This window comes from Astatotilapia calliptera, chromosome 1, assembly GCF_900246225.1.
Source record: "Astatotilapia calliptera chromosome 1, fAstCal1.2, whole genome shotgun sequence".
Classification (NCBI taxonomy): Eukaryota; Metazoa; Chordata; class Actinopteri; order Cichliformes; family Cichlidae; genus Astatotilapia; species Astatotilapia calliptera.
Window position 1 is genome coordinate 5,427,393 of NC_039302.1, and position 12,889 is coordinate 5,440,281.

Here is a 12,889-nt window from a genome sequence, read left to right on the forward strand (position 1 = left end):
TCTGAACCAAGAACTGGAAAACATTCCTGACTGGAAACAACTACCTCTGCATTGCAATTGCACACACCTGCTGCTATATATTTTTAGTATTTCTTTTAGCACTATTTATATTATTTATATATTTATTTATATTATTATATTACTATTTATTACCCTATTGTTAGGGCTGTTTTTGTTGTGCATCTGCACCTTATTGTTGTCAATGTCTACGCATGGGACAGTGTGAAACGTAATTTCAATTCCTTTGTATGGCAAGTACATTTGAAGAAATTGACAAATAAAAGTATTCTATTCTATTCTATTCTATTCTATAAATAATGAACATCATTGCTGTCCTTTAATCAGCGGTCCCCAACCCCCAGGCCTCGGACCGGTACCTGTCCGTGAGTCGTTTGGTACCGGGCCGCGAGAGTTGAGGCTCAGGTGTGAAATGTATGGTTTTCAGGGTTTTTATCAGTTTTCAGCGTTATTTTGTTATCGTTTTTATCGTTAACTCGGTTTTCCTGGGTCTTTTCACGTGTGTTATGAATAAATCTTCTTCTTTTTTTTTTTTTTGGTACCGGTACTAGTTTTATTTTGTTGCATTTATCCGTGAAAATATTGTCGGGCATAAACCGGTCCGTGGCGCAAAAAAGGTTTAACAAGTCCAACCTCTTCTACAGAAAAGATTCCCCAAATCATGATGCTTCTGAGCTCTTTGCATCAATCAACTTGTTCACAGTTGCAGAAAGAGTCATCCTGCAGCCTTAAGTTCATTTAAAAAAGTTATATCATGATTAACAATAATTGTCAGATTATGAAATATGCTGGAGCTGCACCCCTCTTATTCACGTTTGGATCATTTTAAACTAGAAGAAGTGAAATGTGGGAAAATTTAAGCAGTGCTCTAATAATGGTTGAATATGAACATCTAATCACCTGTCTTTTGCGGTCTTGTTATAGTCTCTGGGTGGCCACTTGTGGAACAGTCTCAGTTATAGCACAACTTTCCTGCCAGGGAGTAAAAGAGTCTGGCTTCTTTATATGGGTGTTTGCATTTATGCTTATATAAAGTCACACTTTTTTTCTTCAGCTGGTTAAAATTCAGAGTAATATAAAATGCAAAAGGCTTGGATAAAGTACTTAAAAAAATCATTCAAAGTTAGGTTAAACACACCTAAAGCAATGTGAAACGACTACCGAAAGATCCAAATGTCTTTGTGTGTGGCACTGGCTGGGCACGTGTATGAAAGATTCATTGAGTTATTCATTCATTCCATCCACCCATTCATTCTCATCCGTTTATTTATTCGTTGTTTTTTAGGGTGACTTTTATTCTGAAGGCGGCCCTTTCAAAATTCTTATTTTGAAATCCGAGAGCGACCTCCCCCCGGAAGTACCCTGCATCATCTGTCCATCCTCCGGGCTGTCAGATGAGGGTTTCAGTTAATCAGTTTGAGAAAAAGATTCTTCGCCGGGTAGGTATGTAGATATCAGAAAGAACAAAACATCGTGAACATGCAAATCCTGACTCCTCATGTTTACTGGGCTCAGCGGCACGGAGAGATTTACCTCCGAGTGGAACTGAGCGATGTCAAGGTAGGACAGTCCCCAACATCCGCCTGACAGCTTTCAGCTCATTGACTCCATATATAATGTTTCAACCTCCACTCCGACGGGCTCGCCGTTTAAATTTGCTTTTATTTTCTTGCTGGTCTGGGTGTTGCTGTTACTTAACGGGAGCTTTCTTCGCTGTGGCTGTACTACAGCGGACTTTGTCGCGGTCACAGCTAGCCAGCCTGGCTGTTAGCTGATGCCGTAGCTACCGTCACAGTTGTAAAATGGATTTATTGACTGATAATACTTACTTCAGCTGGCATGACAAAGCAGACAACCAGAAGAATTCATACACGCTTCTCCTGTGTTCAGAAAAAAAAGCGCATAATTATTTTTTAAGCAAGATTAATACTTCTCGAGGTCAAGGTCCTTCAGCACTAATGGGGTCTAAAATGTAAGGAAGTTTTCTGTAAAGAAGGTAAATGCATTAGTGATAACTGAGTGAAATGACTCCAGAGTGACAGTTGAATTTGGTGTTTTAGAGTTACTTCCTTGTTTTGTAGCTTCTCTCTTTGCAGTTTTCCACCTCTAATGTTTGCTTAAACAAAGCCGAGTTTCAGAGAACTAATATTTCTTTGTTACCGATTATGGCTGTGAATGATAAGGAAATAATAATAATGATATCTATTTGAATTCCCCTCACCTACAAAGTAAGATTTCATTGGACAGTCTAAAACACAAAAATTATTCAGTTTCTCTACAAATATGACCAAAAGACACCTTAAAATCACTAAACCACACTAAGTTGTTAAAATGTTATTTTCTGTACATCCCACCGTGTTTCAATCTCTAACAAATTCTTTAGCAAAAGCATCAAAGGAAAGTTTCTTTTTCTTTTCTTTTTCTTTTGTAGAACTTTGTTGTCTATTAAAAGAATATGAAACCATCCACTGTACTCAGAGATATCAAAAATAGATCACGTCAGCTAAAGTTTGACTTCCTTGTTTTTGTAGATGTGCTTCACTTATTATGTCAGCCGCATGGCCGTGCCATTTGCTATAAGCTTGGCAATGCAAAAATTACTTACAAAGCAACTTTCAGCAGCACTGCAGTTCACAGTGCTCCTCCTAAGAATCAGACATTATAACAAAATGTGAATAAACTATATAAGTAAAGTTAAAAGATGCCAATCAGATAAAAGGTTTTAAACCAGGCTTTTAAAAGAACTTAAAGCTTTCTTGTAGTTTGTTTCTTGGAAGTCGTATAACAACTGATAAGATGCTTTTCTATCTATTTTTGACTGTAGCGGCCCATCTGAGAGGATGACATCACTGATACCTTTATTTGGTTCATCATTTGCTTACAGCTCCCTATATTTTAATTATTTGCTGAATAACTTTAGTGTGTGTCCAGTGTAAACACATGTGTCTAAACAAGGATCCAGTCTAATGGGCTGAGTTTATAACAGTAGCTTCTTCGACTTCATCCTCCATCTGCTGCACAAATGTCTTATAAAAGATGCATGATGTTTAATGGTTGTTCTGGATCTTGTTTCGGCTCTTAGGATGAAGGGAAATGAATGAAGGGAAACTCAAACAGTCTCAGAGAACACCACCTGTCCTACACACACGAGTATAAGCAACTCAGAATAACTGCTGTAAAACTCAATAGTACAACATTACCACCTCTAAAGTGGCCGTAAACTTGAATCAACAACTTTGCACCACTTTCAACAAAAACATATTGCAACATAGTTTTGTGTATAGTATTGTACTGCTATGTTTAGCTCTTCATCATAACCTGATCTGACTGTATTGTGAAAGTCTGATGTTGCTCGTCCTTAAAACAAACCTGTAGTTTGAATATTTGATCTTCAGTAAGAGTCAGTGGAGGTAGAAAAGTCTGGTCTTTTCCAGGGCTGAAGGAAAATGCAGAAAAATGCAGAAATAATGTTAGCCAAGCAAATTGACTCGGCAGAAAAAGCACCCAACACTGGATATACTTAGCTTGACCAAGCTACCTCCCGTGCAGTTTGTGGTGACTAAATGGTTACCCAGAGATTGAATGTGTTGCACACTGACAATCACTTTTGGTCGCAAGGTAATTGACAGGAGGCAACCTTTCTGAAAAGACTTGCAGCCTGACTAGGACTAACTCAAGTCACTCTCAGGCTACGTTCACACTGCATGTGAAAGCGCATCAAATCCGATTTTTTTTTTTACCCTATGCGACCCATATCCGATCATGGTGTGACAGTGTGAACGGCACAAATCCGATATTTTCAAATCCGATCTGGGTCACTTTTGTATGTGGTACTGAATCCGATACATATCCGATGTTTCAGAAAGCGACTGCTGTATGAACGGTCAAGTCGCATTAAATCTGTCTTTTACGTCACTGACACAAGACAGATGCCAATTATCAGCGCCGGAGAAGCGCCCGATAAGACATCGCGAAAGCTTCCTGGCCATCCAGTGAAACTGCTGGGAAGACAACGTTGGAGAAACGTTAACATTTTATTTGTACTGCATAATCTGCAGATTCTGACAGAAATCTGCAACTATCCTTTGAAGCACCGCTCCTCTCTAAAACAGCAATAAGGATAATTATTAGGTTATCTACATTATTATGTAAATAACAAAATAACTTAAAGCAAAAATTGGGAAACGTGAAGTCCGAAGTCTTTTTATTAAGGGCCATCAGTCAAACAATATTGTTTGCTCTGGGTCTAAACAGAGCGCGTTGTGTGTGACATCTTCTTTTGCGCATGCGGGCCGCTTTGAGCGTTCACACTAGAGCGCGTTTGCTGTCGCATTTTATTTGTAGTGTGAACGAGCAGACAAAAAAATCGGATTTGATCAAAAAATCGGAATTAAGCATTAAGACCTGCAGTGTGAACGTAGCCTCAGATCGATCGTCAAAGGTTTGCAAACATTTATTTGGCTGATTTGTAAATGCAGATCAACTGCCAGCATGTTTTCGTCAGTCTGAATGAGTCAACAGATATGTGGTTTTCACTGATCTATCACATTTAATTTCTGAAACAGACTGCGTGTATTTACCATCTGGACCCCATTAAATCACACACTAACATCAGACTGACTCCATCTAATGGAAACATTTATGGAATGTTTTAGTGACAAGAACTGAAAACAGATATTGACAAAGTTTTAACTTTGAGGACATCATTTGAAGTTGGAAAAAAATGATGACGTTAATGTTTTGCAATACTTTTGCATCACAGAATGTTAAAAATTACAATAATATCGTAGTGTGAGCGAAGTATTTGAAGTATTGTTATAAATTTGTGTTGTGGGCTATATGAGGATTCTTTTTTCTTTCAACAGAGAATATCACCGTACCTAATGTATCATTTCTACCTCAATGGTTTGTCCACTTTCGGGTTGTGATGGCGGCTTTTGTGTTTTTCAGAATGTCAATATCAACCTGCAAGAACACAACACACTTCAGTTCAGAGGTTGGTACTTCATTTTTGTGCATTTAAGAACAAGAAAATGAAGATTAAATAAGAATGAACTACAGAATGATGCATAACCACAATATACTTAGACAGTTTTGTCTTTTTGTCTTAATGCTTTAGCATTTTTTTAGTGAAAGGTTCTCTACAAATAAAATTTGTACTCACTTTGCTTACTTTACTGTTTAAAAAAACCTTGTACCACAGCACAGGGTCATGGAGCTAAGGGAGATAATGAATACGAGTTCAAGTTGGAGTTCCTGGAACCTGTTAGACCCGAGGTACTGCTGTCTCATTTTTGAAAGTTTTCAAGAATTGATTGGGGTGTTTTTTCCTGCTAAGGTTATGACATTGTGCTAATAATGTTCCTGTCATTCTCCAGTTTTAGTGTGAGTGAATTTGACATGGACACTAACTGAAAAACTGACTTAATTTCCAACAAATAGCTGTAGGTTTTATTTCAACACACACACAGGTTAAACAAAATGTCATGTTATTTAGGCTCGATTTAATACTCTGTTTCCAGATCAAGCACAAATCCACTGAGCGTCAGGTTGACATCAAAATCAAGAAGAAGGAGGAGCGCTGGTGGGACCGGCTGACGCTGCAGGAGAAAAAGCCTCTGTTTCTGGCCCCAGACTTCGACCGATGGCTGGATGAGTCGGACGCTGAGATGGAGCTTCAGGCTAAGGCAAAACGACAATGATTCCACTCACCCTGAGGACTGAGAGTAAAATGTGTACCACAGAAAAGACTTTTGGTTGCTAACATGAACACTGTGTCTGATGGGAAGTCAAAGGACTAGAAAATGTAGTCTTTGTAGTTGCAAACAGGTTTTGGGGATTAAAATATTTTTGTTTGGGGGACATTTTACATTTTATGGCAGGTCCTTTTCAAAGTTAGGCATGCAAGAGCCAACTCACATAATATTACATAACTTATTGTGATCTGGCAAGGTTCAGCTTTGCACATGTGTAATTTGAACGTAAACTTCATGTCAATGCTCCTTCCTACTTGGCTATTAAGACTGCTGAAAGACTAAATCAGTTGTTCTGGACATGCTGCTAAAATTTAATATGATTATCCAGTGAAATGTGTTTATCTGTAAAAGTGTTTTATAATTAAGGGAGTCGTGTTTTGAACTCTCTGGGACATTCACACCATCAACATGTACTACAGCTATCAATTACAGAGCCACAATAACTTTTTGCATTCCCAATAAAAAATAAATACATTTCTTTTCAACGTACTAAATTCATCACCTAGCTGCTTTGGAACTGATGAGAAATGTGACTAATTGTAATTCATTTGTTGTTCTTTTAGGAGGAGAAGCTAAACAAGATAAGTGTGGAGTCAAGAGTTCGTAATGACCGTGAGTTTCACAGAGTTCTTCACCTTCAAACAACCTGAAACTCAGATATCCTATATCACCTGTGTTTGCTGTCCTTTAGATTAAATTCTGCAGATTAGTTGATTTTAGTCATTTTCTCTCTTGTTTCCACAGCATACCTGGGTCTGAAGAAAAGCTACTTGTTCATGTACAACCTCGTGCAGTTCCTGGGATACTCCTGGGTCTTTGTCAACATGACTGTCCGCCTCTTCATTCTTGGTCAAGGTTTGTAAAGAGAAAACAAATGTCTTGAAGCATGGAAAGGCAGGCATTTTTTTGGAAATGCCTTTTTGGGGTCGTTATTCAAAAAAGTAATGTATTACACACTTTTCTTAAAAGTAATGCAGTACTTTACTTAATTACTCCCAAGGGGGAAAACTAATTTGTTTTACTACTCATTTTATTATTTTCCTGTTTCTCTATAAAATGACTTTAAACACATTGTCTCATCATTACAATTTAACAATATAAGCCTATAGGCTACAGTCCCATGCACCAACACAAATCCCTATCCTAATCAGGACACACAGGATCTTTCACTTAGTATTTAGGTATGAACACAAAGCAAAGATGAAAACCATCGCAAAGAGACTTTAAATCGATCGCCATGGTGATTCTACTGTAGAACAATGAACAGGTAGAAACAAAGCCTGGCTGCTCATCGGTTTGTTACCTGTTGAAGTTTAGGGTCTGGCTGCCGGGCTGGTGTGAGCATTCACTCAGTTTTTACCCTGGGTTCTTGGCTAGCTTAGCATTAGCATGCTGTCTGTGCAAGTGCTTACAAAGAGCCAAAGTTGTGCTACCAGCATAATGCTGTTGTTTCTGTCCTGCATGCAATTTGCACTTTAGCATCGCGCTCTGGTCTTTTTGTGTATAGAATAGAATATAAATAAAATGCCTATATCCATGCTGTAGACTGTGCCACTATTTTCCTTCTCTGACACAGGTACCAAAATCAGTTGATTTCAGCAAGTGCAAACAATAAGTGTGACCCATAGACAAAGGCAAAACGGACTGTTTTAAGGGAATTTTAAGGAATTTAATTACTCTTGATACCAATCCCTAGTAAAGACCATACAATGATGCAGAGAAAACCACAACAATCAGACAGTCCCCTATGACCAAAAGCACTTTGAAGACAGTAGGAAGGAAAATCTTCCTTTTATCAGGAAGGAAGCTCCAACAGTATCAGGCTCAGGGAGTGGCAGCCAGCTGCTGAGAGAAACAGAGATGAATAATAAGTAATAATTAAAGTGATGTACAAACACAGAGGGTGAAAAGAGGTGAGTGAGTGAAGAAGCCCCCAAAAGGAAGAGTTATAAGGAACTCTATAAAAGAGAATCTGACTATTAACTTAAACACTTACCAGTATCAGCATAGTAGATGCATAGAACTGAAGTTACATCCAGTAACTACTATATTTTGAGTGAACCCTTTTTCTGCTGGACAGATAAGCTACAAAGTGCTTTTTATATATATATATATATATATATATATATATATATTAGGGGTGCAACGATACACAAAATTCACGGTTCGGTTCGATACTTTGGTGTCACGGTTCGATATTTTTTCGATACAAAAAAATGTTCATGCCTTTTTAATTTGTCATTTATTAAAATTATAAATATATATTTTAACTCAAAAGTACAGTTTTTAAATTTAACCCTAACCCTTGTGCGTGTTTTTTATTTTGACAGCGAATGCGCACCTGCGGACCACTTATGTGCAGCCCTGGTTATTTAGCTCGTCATATTGCAGCCACAGAAATTATTTTGTCCATGAAACCATAAAGCTGCACTTTCTTTTTGCCTTATAGTCTGATTTGTCATAACTTCTCCGTTTTGTGGTAAGCTTTTCTTTGGCTGTCACTTCTTCACCCTGACCTGTCTTATTTGGCTCAGCAGAACTAAAATATATATCTGTCTGTGAAGGTTCTCAGTCATCCAGGTCATCGTATATCCTGCTGCTTTTACACACACACTCACATAAGCTCAACGATTCTCTGCGCGATCAACCTCTCACATGTTTAAGCTTGCTGCGGGAGATTTCACTTGTCATGTTTGCATAGTAAGCTAACAATTAATAAGACGATGTCAGAGGAATTGGTGCACAAATTATCATCACTCACAGATCAGTGCTGTCGCTCTCTATACACAGTTCGCGCGATTGCAAAGTGAAAGCAAAAAAAACAAGCGAAAATTCAAACGCGATTGCAATATGTCACATATTGACAGTGGCTCACCGATGCCAATGACATAATTACCCAGCTACATTTCTGAAAGAATGCAAAAGCATTGACATATATTTTTCCTTCCTACAAAAGCCCGACGGGCAGGGAAGAGATAGATTTTGGTAGCCCGACTGAAAAAAATCGCTAGCCCCGGGACGTCGGGCTAGCGATATTGCGAGCCCTGTATCTTATTGAGGAATCACTCATCTTTGGAAAAGAGAGTTTATTACAGAGAAATGTCTCTTTCCAAAATAAAAGCTATACTATCCGCTTCTTCTGGGCTATATTCTCAGCAGCATATTAAACAGCTGTCTAAATGACTCGGCTAAAGTTAGTAGCATGCTTGCTTGTTTTTTTTCTGCTTCCACTTGTCTTTGCACTAGGATGATGTCGGCGTAAATGTGCAGTCATATTCGTTGTGTTCCCACTAGTGCTTTCAGGTTAATCTCGTTGAAATGACCTTAACGCCACAACACGGCAAATCTCCGTTAACGAGCTACCGCCGATCGACGGAAATCTTAGAGAAATCTTAATGGGCCTTCTGAGGTCGGGTTTGGTAAAGCGCAGCCAGATCATGCCAGCGATGGGCGTGTATATATATGTATATGTGTGTGTGTGTATATATGTATATGTGTGTGTATATGTGTGTATATATGTGTGTATGTATATATATATGTATATATATATATGTATATATATATGTATATACAGTGGGGCAAAAAAGTATTTAGTCAGCCACCGATTGTGCAAGTTCCCCCACTTAAAATGATGACAGAGGTCAGTAATTTGCACCAGAGGTACACTTCAACTGTGAGAGACAGAATGTGAAAGAAAAATCCATGAATCCACATGGTAGGATTTGTAAAGAATTTATTCGTAAATTAGGGTGGAAAATAAGTATTTGGTCAATAACAAAAATACAACTCAATACTTTGTAACATAACCTTTGTTGGCAATAACAGAGGTCAAACGTTTACTATAGGTCTTTACCAGGTTTGCACACACAGTAGCTGGTATTTTGGCCCATTCCTCCATGCAGATCTTCTCGAGAGCAGTGATGTTTTGGGGCTGTCGCCGAGCAACACGGACTTTCAACTCCCGCCACAGATTTTCTATGGGGTTGAGGTCTGGAGACTGGCTAGGCCACTCCAGGACTTTCAAATGCTTCTTACGGAGCCACTCCTTTGTTGCCCGGGCGGTGTGTTTTGGATCATTGTCATGTTGGAAGACCCAGCCTCGTCTCATCTTCAAAGTTCTCACTGATGGAAGGAGGTTTTGGCTCAAAATCTCACGATACATGGTCCCATTCATTCTGTCCTTAACACAGATCAGTCGTCCTGTCCCCTTGGCAGAAAAACAGCCCCATAGCATGATGTTTCCACCCCCATGCTTCACAGTAGGTATGGTGTTCTTGGGATGCAACTCAGTATTCTTCTTCCTCCAAACACGACGAGTTGAGTTTATACCAAAAAGTTCTACTTTGGTTTCATCTGACCACATGACATTCTCCCAATCCTCTGCTGTATCATCCATGTGCTCTCTGGCAAACTTCAGACGGGCCTGGACATGCACTGGCTTCAGCAGCGGAACACGTCTGGCACTGCGGGATTTGATTCCCTGCCGTTGAAGTGTGTTACTGATGGTGACCTTTGTTACTTTGGTCCCAGCTCTCTGCAGGTCATTCACCAGGTCCCCCCGTGTGGTTCTGGGATCTTTGCTCACCGTTCTCATCATCATTTTGACCCCACGGGATGAGATCTTGCGTGGAGCCCCAGATCGAGGGAGATTATCAGTGGTCTTGTATGTCTTCCATTTTCTGATGATTGCTCCCACAGTTGATTTTTTCACACCAAGCTGCTTGCCTATTGTAGATTCACTCTTCCCAGTCTGGTGCAGGTCTACAATACTTTTCCTGGTGTCCTTCGAAAGCTCTTTGGTTTTGGCCATGGCGGAGTTTGGAGTCTGACTGTTTGAGGCTGTGGACAGGTGTCTTTTATACAGACGATGAGTTCAAACAGGTGTCATTCATACAGGTAACGAGTGGGGGACAGAAAAGCTTCTTACAGAAGACGTTACAGGTCTGTGAGAGCCAGAGATTTTCCTTGTTTGAGGTGACCAAATACTTATTTTCCACCCTGATTTACGAATAAATTCTTTACAAATCCTACCATGTGGATTCATGGATTTTTCTTTCACATTCTGTCTCTCACAGTTGAAGTGTACCTCTGGTGCAAATTACTGACTTCTGTCATCATTTTAAGTGGGGGAACTTGCACAATCGGTGGCTGACTAAATACTTTTTTGCCCCACTGTATGTTATAATGGTTAGTTAGTGAGCAATGCCAGATGTTTACTACCATTGTATTATCACAGAGTACACATTCAATCCAGTTAGTCTGTCTCTGCCATGTTTGTCTAGCCAAAGTGCTGAACTTCAAACCATCTCATTCATCTTGAGATTCTTTTGTGGATTAATTTAACCTTAAATACGCCAGAAGAGCCAACAGCTCTTCTTCACCTCTTAGAAACGTTGGACCTTTTGGCCTGCAGCATAATACACTGCTCAAAAAGTGAAGTGAGCACTCAGTATTGTCAATGGAAAATTGTATTTAGTAGTCAGTATAATCTTTTAGTGATATAAGTTTGCATATGGTAGAATACTGCAAGTAGTTATTTGTATTAGGAAATATTCAACCATGTATACTTAGAGGCATATAATCAATTGTGTAGTGACAGGATGTGTGATCTCTAGCAGGCTACAAAAGGCTTGGCGTGCACACCCACATCCTGGGAGCATGAGAGAGGTCGTATCTTGTCTTATTGTTTTATGGTAGGATTAACGTAGCTATGTCTGTTTTAGTCTAAGTGCTTTTTGGTTTGATGAACTGCTGGACTTCGAGACCAGCAGGTTTAGGGAAGTCTTTATGGGGTCACACTCTGACCCCCCCCCCCCCCCCCACACACACACACACACACACACACACACACACACACACACACACACACACACACACACACACACAAGCACCCACTGAAGTATAAATAAAGACCGGGGCAGTTTCTTAGCACGAGTCTCAGTCTGGAGGCTGCCCTTGCTAGCAAGAAGTTCTGTGTGTTTCTCTTCTCTGAGTCTTTACTGAAGAAGTGTTTTATAACATTTTCCTTAACAAGTATAATATGAAGTCAGTTAAACTTCTGGGATATCAGTTAGGTATTGTAAACCATTCAAGCCGCATGGTACTGGGCTGTGAGCACTGAAGGACATTAGGTCCTCAGGCCTCCCGCATGAAGTCTATTTCTGATTGTTTGGTCAGAAACATTCGCACCAGTGGCCTGCAGAAGCTAGACTTCCCCACCCAGCTCTTTTTATGTAACACTCAATCTCCTGTTATGTCTTCCATACTCTTGAGACTGTGCTGGAGACCAACCTCTACACTGCACCTGCTGTCACTTTCATTTACACCAAACCAGGTGAAATAGTTTATGGTGGCTGTGTGCGTGTGTGCATGTGTTTGTGTGTAAACTGAAAAGAAACAAACACAATCGACAGGAAAATAAAACAGACAGGGGGTCCAGAGACTGCAGGGAGAGAGGTCTGTGGTTTTGTTTGTGAGGAGCTATTCACAGATAAGCTCATTTGAATTGAAACAGGAACACAACTACACAGCAAGGATTTGTTTTGCAAATGATCATGGTTATGGATAGTGGCTCGGGCAGCGTGCTCGCTTAATCATGTCCTGTTTTTGTTTCTCTCTCGCCCCACACAGACTCGTTCTATGATACCTTCCACACCACAGCTGATATCATGTATTTCTGTCAGATGATGGCCGTGCTCGAGGTCATTAATCCTTTGTTGGGTCTGGTTAAAACTGGAGCTTTTCCCGCTATGATACAGGTAACATCCAGCGACACATTTTGCCCCCTGTTAGTGTTTTATTTATTTTTTTTATTCATCTTAACTACAAAATTGAAAGCTCATGCACATGTGCACAACATTATTGAAAATGGCAGGTAGTCAGTATTCACACGCATCACATGTGCAATTTATTTTACCTAGAGAGTCTCATGGCACCACAGAATGATTTATTTATTTAATAGTTTATCATATACCTTAAAGTAAAATAGTAAAACTAAAGAGCTCTAACACAGAGCTCCAGTCTGCAGGCCTGTGCTTTTATGACAGTCAGCTTTATCTGGCCTTTAATTGTGCCTGCAGGTTGCGGGGAGGAATGTTATTTTGTTCGTCGTCTTT

General features: G+C 39.6%; 1 protein-coding gene across 2 annotated transcripts in view; it reads left to right on the top strand.

Moving 5' to 3' along the window:
- Window positions 1-1,358: 1,358 nt before the first annotated feature.
- LOC113012077 (very-long-chain (3R)-3-hydroxyacyl-CoA dehydratase-like) overlaps window positions 1,359-12,889 on the top strand; it is a 16,526-nt gene continuing 4,995 nt past the window's right edge. Inside the window, exons 1-9 of one of the 2 annotated variants that reach the window (XM_026152075.1) lie at window positions 1,359-1,457; window positions 1,534-1,578; window positions 4,969-5,014; window positions 5,222-5,295; window positions 5,541-5,705; window positions 6,338-6,386; window positions 6,519-6,629; window positions 12,405-12,532; window positions 12,854-12,889. The exon at window positions 12,854-12,889 is cut by the window's right edge and continues 77 nt beyond it. In XM_026152075.1, the coding sequence (XP_026007860.1) occupies window positions 1,413-1,457; window positions 1,534-1,578; window positions 4,969-5,014; window positions 5,222-5,295; window positions 5,541-5,705; window positions 6,338-6,386; window positions 6,519-6,629; window positions 12,405-12,532; window positions 12,854-12,889 (699 nt within the window). In that variant the 5' untranslated portion in view covers window positions 1,359-1,412. Of the gene's footprint in view, window positions 1,579-4,968; window positions 5,015-5,221; window positions 5,296-5,540; window positions 5,706-6,337; window positions 6,387-6,518; window positions 6,630-12,404; window positions 12,533-12,853 lie in introns of both variants that reach the window. The other variant, XM_026152151.1, reaches the window with a different exon arrangement.